Genomic DNA, 17,309 nt, shown 5'->3' with positions numbered 1-17,309 from the left:
AAATAACTTTGTCACCTTCTGTGTGCCAGCAATCTATGCACCCCCACCCCGTCGTCCTCCACAGGGCTGAGACCTAATTGGCATAACCCAATAGTATGCAATTGTTTATGCACCAGTAAATTCTTGAGCAGTTCCAGTATGTTAGGCTTTTAGAGTTTAGATTCTGTTGCCTGAAGTGGTCGTTATAATAAGAGCCAACAAATCATTGGTTAAGTTTTGTAACATGTTGCAGTTCAGAATCAATATGGATTTTGCCATTATGCACAATGTCTGCAAAATTGTATATAGTGCTGGATTTTTTAAGCACATTGAGCTATGCTTAAATGGAAAGTGGACTTTTATTTTGAAAATGTTTTCTGTCGTATTATTTGTGCAATTCTGCGAACATTGTTTATAATATCAAGGTGTATGAATATCATATTTAATAAAATCTAAAAATGTAACTTTTTTCAGGTGAGGTGGATCCCTCAACTGTGTTCCAAGCCTTCTTTGGCGATCAGTACAGCTTTGGAAATGGAGGATTTACGTTCCAGTTTGGTTGAGTTGGATTTTGTGTTACAATTATACTTGCAACATTCCACCCACAGTTTCACTCCTCTTCTTCCAAATTTTATTTCTTTGACTTTAAAAGTTACATACCAATAAATGTTTCCTGTGTTCGTTAGAAAAAAAATCATTTTTCTTTGACAACAATATTAAGTTTAAAAACTTAATATTCACTAAATATATTCAGCATTGCTAACTGAATTAAAATATTATTAGTAGTGATCATCTGTTATCTTTACTAAGTATTGGTGGCCTTTCTTACTTGCTTAATTGTGGTTTAAAATGGATGTTGATGCCAAAAATAAAAGACTACTGACTGTGTGATCTCAGTACCACTGCAATAATTAGAGATGTAAGTAATGTAAACTGCATTACATTTTGATTAGTACAGTACTAGATTTTATAAACCTACTAACCGATCCCAGCCATTATTGTGTGCAGTATATGTGTCTCTGCAGACTGTGCCATTAACATTTTGTGATCAGTTGTCTGTTAAAGTCATAACAAGTCTTAAAAAGAGGTAAGTTCAATTTCTCACTGGGTCAGTGGTCTTGAGAACTTTAAGAACAGTCTTTGTATCATAGATAACTACATATAATAAAATAACAGCATAATACATGGTGGTATTTGTCATAATCCATGTAGATCCAGAATACTGTCTGCAATGATTCATCAAACTTAAAAAAAAAAATCCTTACCAGTATAAAATGTTTTTTTGTATGTCAAGCATGGTCACCTTTGTGCCAGAAATTGTCTTATTTAGACAAACTGAACTCAGTGTTACTGTTAAACTATTTTTGCTTTATGTTAGCACATTCAACAAGTCAGTTGCACATTTGAAGTACTTGTGTCAATAACAGTAAGCTGTATGGCTGCTGTAGAATCCCTTTATTTTGTAATTGTGTGCGGGAGTGAAGGAACTAAGTGTATTAGATGTAGTTTCTGAAGATATGCATGTGCCATGTGCTGCTGTGCTGTTTAACAATTTCTTTAAACTTTTTAACACCTTTGCTTCATTTTCTTGCTATCATAAATTACATTTTCAGAAGTAGTGTATTTGTACTGAACTTCCATTGTACTATAATTGCTGTGAAGAAACCATTCTGGTATAAAATTTTGTCTTTGAAAGTATCCAGAATACATCACATGTTCAAATTTGGAATGAATGACTCTGGCAACTGCCATAAATGTTAAAAATGATTCCAAAATTTTGTGATACAAAGCCAACTAAATGCGACATTAATTTTTCTTCGTTTGTTACTCGAAGGTGCTGTTTCTATGTTTGTAGTCTTGATCCTAACAATGTTATCTTATGGCAGAGAATAGTTTTAATGCTGCACCCAGTATTGGTACTACTGTTATCGGCTGAAAAAAAGATACGTGTACTTGGTCACCCCACTTAAAGAAGGTAGATACACACTCCACTTATTCGTGTCAGCTTCTCTGGTTCCAGTTTCTAATGTAAATACTATTCTATACAATAAGATGGGCAGCACAATTGTAGAAGATTCATTTATATTGCTGTTGACAGTAACTGCTTAGAAGCAGTGGTAGTTCCATGAGGGTCTTGTGTATGTCCATATTTAATGTTCTGTTCTACTTTCTAAAAATTCTTGAAAGCTGGCTGTAGATGAGAGTAGTATGTAATTTGTTATATATTTGTGATGATTTAAATTTATCACTACAGATTGAAAACTAAATTTCTTATTTCATGAGAGTTATTTTGCTTATGTGGAAACCAAATTTATGGTTTAAAGAACTGGATTATTTTTGCAGTTCAAATAAGTATACAAACAACTAATGTTATAAACCTCCCATATAATGTTATATGTTGTACATTTAAAATTGGAATTTATGCAGTTGCTGATACTGGCCTAATGTGTCAAAGCCAACTGACAAATACTGTAAACTAAATATTAATATATTCTATCGAGTGTTGACATGAAAATAGTATTCTTATGAAGCTGAATATAGTTTGATGTGGCATTTAGAGTGTGTATTTGACAACTCATATTCATCATGTAAATAATATACTGTCTGGAACCTGTTCAGTTAGAACAAAAATCTGTGAACATTGTAGTGTTAGTCAGTTTTATACATTACATTGATAAAAATTGTTGCTTGAAAATACACATTTCCTTTTTTTATCTTTAGTTAGCTGTGAATATAACTGTTTCTAAGGCTGGCTGAATTAACGAGGTTGTGAGTTTACAAAATTGTAAATTCTATTACACTTCCTTAACGAATGTTTTAAACCCTCTGATTATTTCAGATAATGTAGACATACATGTAATGTTTTTGCGATGCCTGAATCAAAATAAGAAAGTGATTGACAGCCACATAGAAAGGGGAGGGGTGTTGGTTCACCTTTACCTTGTCTGTGCAGTGTGGCCAGGTCATCAAGAGCTGTGCAGTTTTGTACTGGGTACATTTCACACATTCTCAGTTACTGTGCAGTATTGAATTTGCTGTAGAAAATCTTAATAGCCTTATAACTTTCCTGTGCATGTTGGCAGTATAGTCCACAACCAATCATGGTAATTGATACCTTAGGTAGCAGAGCAATATGATAACAGTGAAAAGATTGGGAGTTGCCATGAACTGTCTTTTCCATTTGGTTGTTGCTGTGGTAGCTGTCCCATAAACAACTAGCTGTTAATCACTTTGTTATTTCTGATCCAAGTATTGTTCATATTTGTCCACATTCCTCCAGTGACGGCATGCTGCAAAAATTGGCAATGGTAAACATTGATAGGAAATTGTAAAATGAACAGGTTGGGATAAGTTTAATGTCAGAGCATTCGTAGTCAATCTGACTATCTCATGAGTCACACAATGATCAGTGCAGGAAGCAAGCATATACAAATATTAACAGCTAGTGAAGTGATATTGCAATAATATGTTGTTAGACACCTTTAGTCAGCAGCATTTGACATATTGTGTGGTGCGGTACATGTAATGTTTCATAGTAAGGTGAAGAAAGCTCCACTTGTGTTCACTCCAATAAAATTATGCCACTATGACCCTACTTAAGCACACAAATGTACAGCATTATTGTAGTTAAATTTAATTTTACTTTACATTAAACATGTATCTCTTTTTCTAAAACTGTATTTATTCTTTTAATAAATAATTGATTTTTAAAAATTCAATATAAATCTCTAAGAACTTTAATAAATACAAACCCATGAGAACTGTTAAACCTGTGTCAAGCAACATAACTTGCTGGGATAATCCACAGCCAAGTGTGACTCCTAGCTAGCCTAGATGGTTATGTTGGACAAGGTTACAAAGGAGGAGGAAATCACTTGGAGATACGAATAAAGGGTTCCTTTCATACTGCCAGCTTGAATTACTTAACCTCTTCTGTAAACTTTCCTGTCAGCGAATGGAATTAACATTTCTCAAAAAAAAATTTTTTTTTTACTAGTGTTCTGTCCCAGTTAGAGAACATTTTTTCACCAAAGTGACTATCATTTGGCACACTCACTCCACCACCACCACCACCACCACCACCACCACCCTCCTTTTCTCTTGTAAACTTTCAACTTTCGTCTATGTCAGTTGTCATTACAAATTGTGTTGTGCACTGTGCACACATCTTGCACTAGAGTCCTATTGTGGCACTCCACTTAGCTTGGCATCCCAAGTGCTGGCTCATGTCACTTGGGACTTAAATGGGTCCTGTATGTGTTTAATGGCAGTACTCAGTTTTTGCCTCCTGAAGGTATGGAGTAATTAGACTTTTTACTTCCTTGAGGTAAGTACTGGGCAAACATTCTGTATCCTTTTAAAACTGAGTACTCTAATATTTGTACTTCATAAAATCAAGTGTCACAAACAATACAGGTGCCTGTTGACCAAATTTGGCATCTGCTCAGACGTTCCATTTCTGGTGATAATTACGAATGAATTATATAAGTGCTTCTTAAGTAGAAACTTAAGTTAACATGAGCAAGGGCATCTATTTCTCAATGCAAATTGAAATGTTTTATACATATGGGGTAACTGCATTCACACATTCCCTCCCATCTTTCATGTTGCCGCTCAGTCTCGTAGACACACATACTTTCCAACAGGACTTAGACAATGGAATAATGACAGTATTATGAAAAGAGTAGATTGCTACTCACCATATAGTGGAAATATAGTTGCAGAGAGGCACAACAAAAACACTGTTAAACAAGTACGCTTTTAGCCAAAAGGCATTACAAAAAGGTACAGCCAAACTTTCAGGAAACATTCCTCACACACAAAGAAAGAAAATATGTTATGTGGACATGTGTCCGAAAATGCTTACTTTCCATGTTAGAGCTCATTTTATTACTTCTCTTCAAATCACATTAATCGTGGAATGGAAACACACAGCAACAGAACATACCAGCGTGACTTCAAACACTTTGTTACAGGAAATGTTCAAAATGTCCTCCGTTAGTGAGGATACATGCATCCACCCTCCGTCACATAGAATCCCTGATGCGCTGATGCAGCCCTGGAGAATGGCGTATTGTATCACAGCCATCCACAATACGAGCACGAAGAGTCTCTACATTTGGTACCGGGGTTGCGTAGACAAGAGCTTTCAAATGCCCCCATAAATGAAAGTCAAGAGGGTTGAGGTCGGGAGAGCGTGGAGGCCATGGAATTGGTCCGCCTCTACCAATCCATCGGTCACCGAATCTGTTGTTGAGAAGCGTGCGAACACTTAGACTGAAATGTGCAGGAGCTCGCATCATGCATGAACCACATGTTGTGTCGTACTTGTAAAGGCACATGTTCTAGCAGCACAGGTAAAGTATCCCGTATGAAATCATGATAATGTGCTCCATTGAGCATAGGTGGAAGAACATGGGGCCCAATCAAGACATCACCAACAATGCCTGCCCAAATGTTCACAGAAAATCTGTGTTGATGACATGATTGCACAATTGCGTGCGGATTCTCGTCAGCCCACAGATGTTGATTGTGAAAATTTACAATTTGATCACGTTGGAATGAAGCCTCATCTGTAAAGAGAAAATTTGCACTGAAATGAGGGTTGACACATTGTTGGATGAACCATTCGCAGAAGAGTACCCGTGGAGGCCAATCAGCTGCTGATAGTGCCTGCACACGCTGTACACGGTACGGAAACAACTGGTTCTCCCGTAGCACTCTCCATACAGTGACGTGGTCAACATTACCTTGTACAGCAGCAACTTCTCTGACGCTGACATTAGGGTTATCGTCAACTGCACGGAGAATTGCCTCATCCATTGCAGGTGTCCTCATCGTTCTAGGTCTTCCCCAGTCACGAGCCATAGGCGGGAACATTCCGTGCTCCCTAAGACACCGATCAATTGCTCCGAACGTCTTCCTGTCGGAACATCCTCGTTCTGGAAATCTGTCTTGATACAAACGTACCGTGCCACAGATATTGCCCCGTGCTAATCCATACATCAAATGGGCATCTGCCAACTCCGCATTTGTAAACATTGCATTGACTGCAAAACCACGTTCGTGATGAACACTAACCTTTTGATGCTACGTACTGATGAGCTTGATGCTAGTACTTCAGAGCAATGAGTCGCATGTCAACACATGCACTGAAGTCAACATTACCTTCCTTCAATTGGGCCTGTATGTATATATACAGGGTGTTACAAAAAGGTACAGCCAAACTTTCAGGAAACATTCCTCACACACAAATAAACAAAAGGTGTTATGTGGACATGTCCGGAAACGCTTAATTTCCATGTTAGAGCTCATTTTAGTTTCGTCATTCCAACATGATCAATTTGTAAATTTTCACAATCAACATGTGTGGGCTGACGAGAATCCGCACACAATTGTGCAATCATGTCATCAACACAGATTTTCTGTGAATGTTTTGGGCAGGCATTGTTGGTGATGTATTGATTGGGCCCCATGTTCTTCCACCTATGCTCAATGGAGCACATTATCATGATTTCATACAGGATACTCTACCTGTGCTGCTAGAACATGTGCCTTTACAAGTACGACACAACATGTGGTTCATGCACGATGGAGCTCCTGCACATTTCAGTCGAAGTGTTAGTACGTTTCTCAACAACAGATTTGGTGACCGATGGATTGGTAGAGGCGGACCAATTCCATGGCCTCCATGCCCTCCTGACTTCAACCCTCTTGACTTTCATTTATGGGGGCATTTGAAAGCTCTTGTCTACGCAACCCCGGTACCAAATGTAGAGACTCTTCGTGCTCGTATTGTGGACGGCTGTGATGAAATACGCCATTCTCCAGGGCTGCATCAGCGCATCAGGGATTCCATGCGACGGAGGGTGGATGCATGTATCCTCGCTAACGGAGGACATTTTGAACATTTCTTGTAACAAAGTGTTTGAAGTCACGCTGGTACGTTCTGTTGCTGTGTGTTTCCATTCCATGATTAATGTGATTTGAAGAGAAGTAATAAAATGAGATCTAACATGGAAAGTAAGCATTTCCGGACACATGTCCACATAACATATTTTCTTTCTTTGTGTGTGAGGAGTGTTTCCTGAAAGTTTGGCCGTACCTTTTTGTAACACCCTGTATATACACACACGACCGCAGCTGAAGGCCCCCTGTGTATTCATGTGTGTGAATTGCATTTGTATGTGAGGAGGGCACATGTGCCTGTCATCTGTTTTCAACAAAGACCTTGATGGCTGAAAGCTTATATTGTGACAGTCTTTTTGTTGTCCTATCTGCGACTCAGCAACTCTGCTATATGGTGAGTAGCAAATTACCTTTTCATAATACTGTTACATTCCATCCTGAATTTTCCATTGTTTGATTTGGACTTTGAAGACTGTTTTCAGGAAGGTAATATGCATGTTTTGGTGTTACATGTGGTCTGTTTTCACAACTGAGATCGCTGCATATAGTGACAGCTAATGCATTTTAAGAATAGTGTTGTAAATGCCTGTAAATTTCATGCAGGCTATCTATTGTAAACGTGCTTTCAGTTTTAAATTAATGAGTTAGTTGTTCCCATTTGCAACAATGAAACCATGATTGGTATGACAGTAAAATTTGCAACTTATGTGAAGGAAGGGATTATTCTGATTATGTGGAGTTATTTAAAGAAGTATTGCAAAATTGGGCTGATTTAATAATTTTCTATTTATTAAACTCCTTAAGGTATATAATCTAAAATAAGTAAAGATACCTTACTTATCATCACTATCACATACAACTTGATCAAACGTTTTGCTTTAGTACAGCGTCGGAGATGACAGAAATTTTTAGACATTTGGACATTCTATGCTTGCAGACTACTGTTCATCAAGATAGTGTACAAATCACTGGTGCCAGCTTCAGTCAAGAGGCAATAGGGAATAATGTATTTATTTTATGTCAGAAGCAGTACACTTTATATAATCCTGGAAACAGGTATGCTTAATCTAACAGACCATTAACATTTACATTCAGCCATTAAGAAATTTTTCAACAGCAGCTTAAATTTTTATACAATGTTATACTGCTAGTGTTCGTGCTGTATCCATTGCAAGCAGTAGCAATATATAGTTTATGAAAATCTAAGAAACAGTTGTACTTAATTTAACAAAACACAAAATTTTACACTCACAAATATAGAAACATTATTTACAGTAGCTTCTGCCAGTGTTACTGCATTGTTAATAACTAGCAGTAGACCTAGCTAGCATGTCGCCGTTCAGTGAATTCCGAGGGAGGTTAACCCATAACATAGATTTCACCCCCCCCCCCCCCCCACACACACACACACACACACACACAGTTCCAAAAGCTTTTATTGATGAAAAACATCTTATAATGAATGATATTACATAAAGACAAATAAAGATAGCTTTTGAAGCTCAAAATAATGAGTTACAAAATTTGGAACATCATCAATAATAAAATGCAAAGTACACTTGTGCACTGAACTTTGACTAAAATATCCTGAATCTTGAAGTCATCTTTAATTTCTTTGGAGCTATGAAACTTAACCATGTATTTCCCAACAGTTTCCTGTGAGCACAAATCTTGAAGGAGGTAGCTGGAGCACAGTAGATGTATTTATCTTGTACCACTGGCAAGCACTGGCCACCCACATGAAGAACTGTCTTTGCTTTCAGTCTCCAGTGAAGTAACATCACATTCTTCACTTACTGAGCTACTAAATTCAAACTCTTGGATCACTAGAACCATAGTCTACTGTAAGCATTGCCTAAACAATAATACAGAACAGAGGCCAAAAGTGTACATTTTCTAGTCGAGTATACAAAACTGCACACGGTAAAGATGATGTCTGGTGGCAACCAACTCAACCAAAACTTGACAGCCAGGCTCCAAATGTAGGACCAGATGTTCTCTAGCGACAGAACACTCATCGGATTCTTGATGGGTTTTCAGCCTGATCAACTTTTCATCTACACACAGTATTTCCACGGTCCACCTGGCCGACAACATCAGGTGAGAAAAGCTATCTATAGTGCTCTCGCCAATAACTCATTTAAACCAAGAATGACAAAACCTTTATATGCAGCAAGAATACGAAAACGCATGCCCAGCTCAAGAAGAGTTGCAGTGCTTTCAGTGGTGAATATTGTTGAAAAACCGTATATCGTTAATGATATCTATTAGTCTTGATTTTGGCAATTTTTTTAAAACACAATCTCAGTAACACAATGTGATTGCAACCACTTGTCTCATTGTATGGCATCCTATGTCCCTCTCTAAGACAGTGCTAAGCCACTGCAGATTTGTCTGATTGTAATAATACACATGACAATGATAAGCAACACATCTGTCATCAATGGTATGAATACTTAGGCCAGTGTATATTTTATTGAACTCTTAGTACTTCATAAACACCTGGCTTCCTCAAACCTAAATCATCCATAACAGAACCAAGAAGTGCCCTAATCTTAGCTGGAGGACGGTATACACATATGCTCTAACCTTAGCTGGTAGATGGAACACACACGATTTCATGATTCTTCAAAACTCTACCTCTCTCGACACATACATTCCCAGCATGTGTAAGGACTGCCACAAAATGATCAACTGGTCTAGGTAATGGTCCAGACTCAAAATCATGTTGAATCTGTCTGTCTCTCCGTATAGCTGTTATGATGAAACACGTCCTTAAGATGTCACTGCTCTTGTAAATTCTCGGCATCCGAGATAGCACATGCCCCTGTATGTCTGTGGATGACAGCTGGTAGCGTGTAAATACCTATCAGTATATGTAGGTTTCCTATTAACTCTGAGTCCAAGAGTTCTGTCATCTTTTTATGAAAAGTACATCCAAAAAGGGTAACTTCACCTACTTTTCAATTTCCATCATGAATTTGATCGTGGGGATGAAGACAATAAAGATGGTCCAATAACTGATGCAAAGAATCTGTTCCATGTGGCCAAACAAGAAACATCATCAACATACCTAAAAGTAGGTTTCAAAAAAGATGGCAGGGCCATATCCTCCACGTCCTACATAAAAAGATTAGTCTGTTCAAAATATTTGTCATCAAATAAAAAATAGGTGGATGACAGTACATGACAGCAGAGCTCCATCATTTCCATATCTAGTTTCTCATTAATTAAAATCAATGACTCTTCATGAGGGATGTGAGTAAAAAGAGACGAGTAAGTCAGAGGGAGCAAGATGAAGTGACTTTAATGACTGAGTAAAATCCATGGAATTGGAAACATTGTGTTCATATTTACCTAGGTGAAGGCTGAGGGCCAATGATAAATATTTTGCCAAGTTATAAGTCAGAGCAGCCAAATTACTAACAGTTGAGCCTAATGGATCCCATCTTTATGGACCTTCAGCACTCCATGTAAGCTAGGTGGAATGGTCACACCAGGACAAAGTTTTTTATAATGTCCTCAGTTAATAAGCTCTTCTTAAGGAGTGAAGTCATGCATTTTATGTCATTTGTGGGATCCTTCTGTAATATACGGCGGATCCTTAAGTAAATCGTACATCTTATTCACATAATCAGCCTTGGAGATTAAAAGTAGTGTTGCCTATGTCTGCTGGTAAATCTATTTGACCGAATAGCTGCCCGTTCAGCCAAGGAAATGTATCTCTGTGAAGGCCAAGCCTAATGCAAAAGGTGAGAAATCTCCTGTCTGATCTGTTCCACCCGTTCTTGCAGAAGACATGTTGGTGCTTGCTTAACAGAAGAAATTAATTCCATGATGGGAATTCTCCAAGGCAGCAATTCAAGGTTTAAACCTTTTTTCCAATATTGAAACTGTGACATCCAGTTCTTTACTTGAAAGATTTATCACAGTCCATCAAAAAGTTTCACTTCCCAGTATCAAGGGTGACAACAAAGACGCTGAAATTTAGAGAATTGCCTCCTAGCAGCAATGCTAGGCACCAAGTCTGATAATGGCCAGGAAGAAAAATTGACCCACTTCCAGAATATTGCAGACAGCAGTGAAGAAATCTCCAAATGAGGATAAAATAATTCTTGGGATATAATATCAAATTGTCTAGAAGTAAAATGGATGCATTCTCTAAGGCAAAACTAGCTCGACTCTTAATATTTTTGGCCATTCTTGTATTAATGTAATGGACAAATCTGGCAAATTTTGGTATAATACCTTTGTTCCAACATCTCAGTAAAAAGGCGGGGGCATTCAGCAGCTTCCCATTCTTCTTACGAAGTTTATCAAACTTACTGATGTGTTGAACCATATCCTCACTGTTAAGGCACTTTATGTGACTATGTAGGCTTTCCTCGCCTATTAACAGATTGAATTCTTGTCGGGTCTTCAGCCAGATTAAACTGTCACTTGTACACGTTATTTACATGGCCCATCTGGCCACTATAGTCAGGTGAGAAAAGATAAGCTCCTGTCACCAATAACTGATTCAAATTGTGAATGGCAGAACCTTTATATGCTGTGAAAATATGAAAGCGCACATGCTAAGCTAATGCGCAAGCGCTTAATTGGGCGGAAGAGATCAGACAGAATATTTCTCATCTTTTGCGTCAGGCACGGTCTCCACAGAGTAACATCTCCTCAGATTAACAGGCAGCTATTTGGTCTATTAGGGAGGACCCTGAATTATTTATTTTACCAGCAGACACAGGCAACACTACTGTTTCAATCTCAAAGGCAGATTATGTGAATGAGATGTATGATTTACTTAAGGATCCGTTGTATATTGCAGAAGGATCCCATTACTCGCATAAAATGGAAGACATCTTCACTTCTGAAGAAGAGCTTATTACTTGAGGACATTATTTAAAAACTTCATCCTGATGCAGCCTTTCCACCTATATTATACAGACTGCTGAAGGTCCATAAAGATGGGATGCATTTATGGCCAGTTGTTAGTACTTTGGATGTGCCGTTACAATTTGGCAAAATATTTAGTGTCAGTCCTCAGCCCTCATGTGGATCAACGTGAACACCATATTTCTAATTCCATGGATTTTATTCGGCGTTTAAAATTTCATCATCTTGGTCCCTCTGATTTACTTGTCAGTTTAGATGTGGTGTCTCTTTTTTTTACTCAGTTTCTTCAAGAAGAGTCCCTGGTTGTAATTAATGATAAACTAGATATGGAAATGACGAAGCTCTGCCATCATGTATTGGCATCCACCTATTTTTTATTCAATGACAAATATTCTGAACACACTGTCAATGTTCCCCCATAGTCACTAATCTTTTCATGGAGGATGTAGCCCTGGAAACATCTTTTTTGAAGCCTACATGTTTTTTCAAGTATGTTGGCAATGTTTGGCCACATGGAATAGATTGATTGCACCAGTTATTGGACCATTTTAATTGTCTTCATCCTAACATCAAATTCATGATGGCAATTGAAAAGGAGGGGAAGTTACCCTTTTTGGATGGACTGTTTATAAGAAAGATGACAGAACTCTTAGACACAGAGTTTATAGGAAACCGGCACACACTGATAGGTATTTACGTGCTACTACCTACCAACCACTGTTTCAATACACAGGAATCCTACTGACCTTGATCAAAGGAGCATTAGCTGTGAATGCTGAGAGTTTAGCAAGAGCTGCAACATTTGAAGGATATGTTGAATCGTAATGGCTGTATGGACAGACAGATTCAATGTGCTTTTAAGTTTGGACCACTACCTAAACCAGCTGAAGATACTTTCAGGTTTGTGCTTTGCTTCCATATGCTAGGAATGTGTGTACCAAGAGAGGTTGGGTTTTGAAGAATCACGAAATCATATGTGTGTTCCATCTACCAGCTAAGGTTAGAGCATTTCTTGGTTCTGTTAAGGACAATTTAGGTTTGAGGAAGCCTGGTGTTTAAAAAATACCATGAGAGTGCAGTAAAATATACATTGTAAAAACTATTCATACTATCAATAACAGATGAGTTGTACATTATCACAATGTGCTATTATTACAACTTGACAAACCTGTTATGGCTGAGCACTGCCGTACAGAGGGACATAGGAGCTATACAATGAGACACAAGTGGCTGCAAATGCCTCGCATTACCTGGGATTGTGTTTTAAAAGAATCTGTCAAAATCAGACTAACAAACAGTATCATTAACCTCCGTAATGGATACCCACTAAGTAAAACTTGGAATCCTGTTTTATCAGATATGAAGAAACAACGGCATTTGAATCAGCCAGCTATTACCAAGAATTTTTAACGATATATCATTTTTCAGCAGTATTAACCTCTGTAGCCAAGGCAACTCTCCTTGTGCCAGCGGGGCAGCAGCAATGATTAAGTTCTTGGGCATCATCTTAGCGCACGTGCTTTCATATTTTTGCTGCATATAAAGGTTCTACCATGAACAGTTAGAATCAGTCATCAATGAGGGTGGCTTAGCTTTTGTCACCTGATGTTGGCACCCAGGTGGACCATGGAAACATTGTGCGCAGAGGAAAGTTTGATCTGGTTGAAGACCCAACAAGAATTTGATCTATTAATACACCAGGAAAGTCTCCGTAGTTGACCAAACAGTTAACTATCAGTGAAGAAAGGTGTATAAGCAGGCTTTTATTTTTTTGAAGATTTACACTCCTGGAAATGGAAAAAAGAACACATTGACACCGGTGTGTCAGACCCACCATACTTGCTCCGGACACTGCGAGAGGGCTGTACAAGCAATGATCACACGCACGGCACAGTGGACACACCAGGAACCGCGGTGTTGGCCGTCGAATGGCTTTAGCTGCGCAGCATTTGTACACCGCCGCCGTCAGTGTCAGCCAGTTTGCCATGGCATACGGAGCTCCATCGCAGTCTTTAACACTGGTACCATGCCGCGACAGCGTGGACGTGAACCGTATGTGCAGTTGACGGACTTTGAGCGAGGGCGTATAGTGGGCATGCGGGAGGCCGGGTGGACGTCCCGCCGAATTGCTCAACACGTGGGGCGTGAGGTCTCCACAGTACATCGATGTTGTCGCCAGTGGTCGGCGGAAGGTGCACGTGCCCGTCGACCTGGGACCGGACCGCAGCGACGCACGGATGCACGCCAAGACCGTAGGATCCTACGCAGTGCCGTAGGGGACCGCACCGCCACTTCCCAGCAAATTAGGGACACTGTTGCTCCTGGGGTATCGGCGAGGACCATTCGCAACCGTCTCCATGAAGCTGGGCTACGGTCCCGCACACCGTTAGGCCGTCTTCCGCTCACGCCCCAACATCGTGAAACCCGCCTCCAGTGGTGTCGCGACAGGCGTGAATGGAGGGACGAATGGAGACGTGTCGTCTTCAGCGATGAGAGTCGCTTCTGCCTTGGTGCCAATGATGGTCGTATGCGTGTTTGGCGCCGTGCAGGTGAGCGCCACAATCAGGACTGCATACGACCGAGGCACACAGGGCCAACACCTGGCATCATGGTGTGGGGAGCGATCTCCTACACTGGCCATACACCACTGGTGATCGTCGAGGGGACACTGAATAGTACACGGTACATCCAAACCGTCATCGAACCCATCGTTCTACCATTCCTAGACCGGCAAGGGAACTTGCTGTTCCAACAGGACAATGCACGTCCGCATGTATCCCGTGCCACCCAACGTGCTCTAGAAGGTGTAAGTCAACTACCCTAGCCAGCAAGATCTCCGGATCTGTCCCCCATTGAGCATGTTTGGGGCTGGATGAAGCGTCGTCTCACGCGGTCTGCACGTCCAGCACGAACGCTGGTCCAACTGAGGCGCCAGGTGGAAATGGCGTGGCAAGCCGTTCCACAGGACTACATCCAGCATCTCTACGATCGTCTCCATGGGAGAATAGCAGCCTGCATTGCTGCGAAAGGTGGATATACACTGTACTAGTGCCGACATTGTGCATGCTCTGTTGCCTGTGTCTATGTGCCTGTGGTTCTGTCAGTGTGATCATGTGATGTATCTGACCCCAGGAATGTGACAATAAAGTTTCCCCTTCCTGGGACAATGAATTCACGGTGTTCTTATTTCAATTTCCAGGAGTGTATTTTTAAGTTACTCAAGAATACTCGGGATTTCCTGTCAAAATGATAAAAATGAGAATTAAGGGAATGCGACGTGTTTGTTCTTTTGGTCATGTTTGAAAGACAGACAACACCTGGAATCTGTGGCTGTGATACATATCAAGTGAACTGAAGGGAGAAGGGGGAGAAAAGAAAGGAAAATGAAGGAACTATTGATGTCAGCTGCATCAAGACTTTAGCTGGAATCAGCAGTGATGAGTGAAAATGTATGCCAGACTGGGTTTCGAACTCAGCATCTGCTTATTAGGCAGTTATGTTAACCACTGCACCATCCGGACAGTTTAGTGCAGTTGTGAGGACCATCTCGGCTGACCCACATTCTCACCTAGCACCACCTATCCGCAGTCATGGTCCATCTCCTACTTGGAGATTCCTCTGGAAGGTTGAATGTAAGTGCTTCTACACTGAAGGTGGTGGATTCATTGCCCATCACAGCTGCAGATTCCATGTGCTGTCTGTTCTATTGGCCATCTCTCAAAGAACACATGCAATGTAGTCATATAATTGATTTGCTTCGATGGACAATGAATCCACCACCTACAGTGCCGATGCACAATTATGTTCGACCACCTCCAAGTAGCGAACATGGAGGACACGAGCTAGAACTAAGGATAGGTGGCTAAGAGGGAATGTGGTTCAGCCAGGAGGTGTGCCAACATGCCAAGATAGCAGAATCACAATAAACACTGTGTCCAGATGGAGCAGTGGTTAATCCAACAGTCTAGTAAGCAGGGGAACTTGAATTCAAATTGCAGTCCTGCACACTTTTTCCCTCTTTGCTGCTGATTCCGCATAAAGTCCCAGTGCAGCTAACATCAATATTTCCTTCAATTTACATATGACGATGAGATTACACGAGAGTTCTACGTTAAAGGGTTAAAATATGTGACACCGATAAAGGTCTTAGTAGTGTACTCATTTTAACCAGACTGTCTCTGGATATGCCCACTCCAGTCCTCAATCTGTTAACATTTAAATTCTAGCCATAGCCCACAATGTGACCTCATGCTGCATGAGTTTTGGCGAGTGAGCTCCACTGTAGATGGAAATAACGTCATGGGACTAGAAATGATCAAATAAAGTATATACTTCTAATCCTTTTTGTGGACCCAAACATTGGGCATCTGTGGCTAAGTTACACATATATATTTCTGTTGATTCTAATGTTCTAACTTATAAGTTATTGCACATTATTACTTTCACATTAATTTTATGTAGCAAAGAAAGTACAAAATGCTACATATCTGTTCTGAAATGGAACGTCTAGCATGTTCCATAATAATAATAAAAAAAATTTCCGTACTATGTGACAAGTTGTTGTAGTCGTCACTATTTTCCCCCGTGTCATTTGTGGTATTTAGTTTCATTGTAAATTACATGTCAGTATAGACTTGACTTTTCTTGCGATGACTGGAGAAGTAATTTACATTGTGAAGTAAAGTTTAACAAGACAGCCAGCATATGGTATTTAGTGCAATGCCAGTTTTCTTTGCAAGGTCTGAGTGTGCCTGCAAATGTCAAGCGTACTCAGTTGCAGGATAATGCAGAGCAAGGAAGTCTAAATGATATGGGCCTTGCTCCCCATGATGAATTGACAAGTTTGCAAAGTAAGTTATTTCTTCTCTGAACCTTCTGCTTAAATTTCTCAGTGTTTCTTGAAGATAAAGGGCCTATCAAGGGCCTTGGTAAGACTGTGTTCGGCAGTGTGGATCCATTTGAAGTGATGCTTAGGTTTCTCCAACCTTCACAGGTGGGTTGCAAATACTTTTATCTTTTTAATGGACTGAGGGTCAGCTGATTATGATTTTAGTGTTCATGAAGGCTTGTAGTTGCAGAGTCAAGAGTCCTCTCTGCATCCTCAAAATTGTAGTGTTGTGCAGCCAGAGCAAGAGTAGAAAAGACTTGCTGTTGTGACGATTGGATGTGTCAGTAGTATGTGCATTAAACAATACTCATGAGAGTACACTTTCTTGATGTAAATTGGTTCTCTAGTCCCTCTATCTGCTGTACTTTTTCTACGAGTCAGCATAGAATTTCCTGTTACCTCATAATGTTGATATTATTGTGATAAGATTAGCAATCTTTACTTGCTGGAGAATATTAGGGACTGGCCCTCTTAGATTTTCTTCATGCTCATAGAGTTTGAAGGCCAATGTCTGGACATGTTTTTAAAAGCAGTAAGATACAACTCTCAAAAAAAAAAAAAAAAAATCCTCCATTCGAGATTAGAAGATTTTTATGCACTGTCAAGTATAACCAATTTTGAGCCTGTAAACGTAGTTGCAGGT

At 39.8% G+C, this 17,309-nt stretch overlaps 1 protein-coding gene across 1 annotated transcript in view; it reads left to right on the top strand.

The window, feature by feature from the left end:
• The window catches only part of LOC124796467 (dnaJ homolog subfamily C member 7), a 94,615-nt gene extending 90,961 nt beyond the window's left edge, over positions 1–3,654 (top strand). Inside the window, exon 11 of the mRNA XM_047260693.1 lies at positions 454–3,654. Coding sequence (XP_047116649.1) covers positions 454–542 — 89 coding nt within the window. The 3' untranslated portion in view covers positions 543–3,654. The remainder of the gene's footprint in view (positions 1–453) is intronic.
• Positions 3,655–17,309: the final 13,655 nt, after the last annotated feature.

The sequence above is a fragment of the Schistocerca piceifrons genome, chromosome 4 (genome assembly GCF_021461385.2).
Source record: "Schistocerca piceifrons isolate TAMUIC-IGC-003096 chromosome 4, iqSchPice1.1, whole genome shotgun sequence".
Taxonomy (NCBI): Eukaryota; Metazoa; Arthropoda; class Insecta; order Orthoptera; family Acrididae; genus Schistocerca; species Schistocerca piceifrons.
Note: the sequence above shows the minus strand (reverse complement) of the source record. Positions and strands in the feature narration are given on the sequence as shown.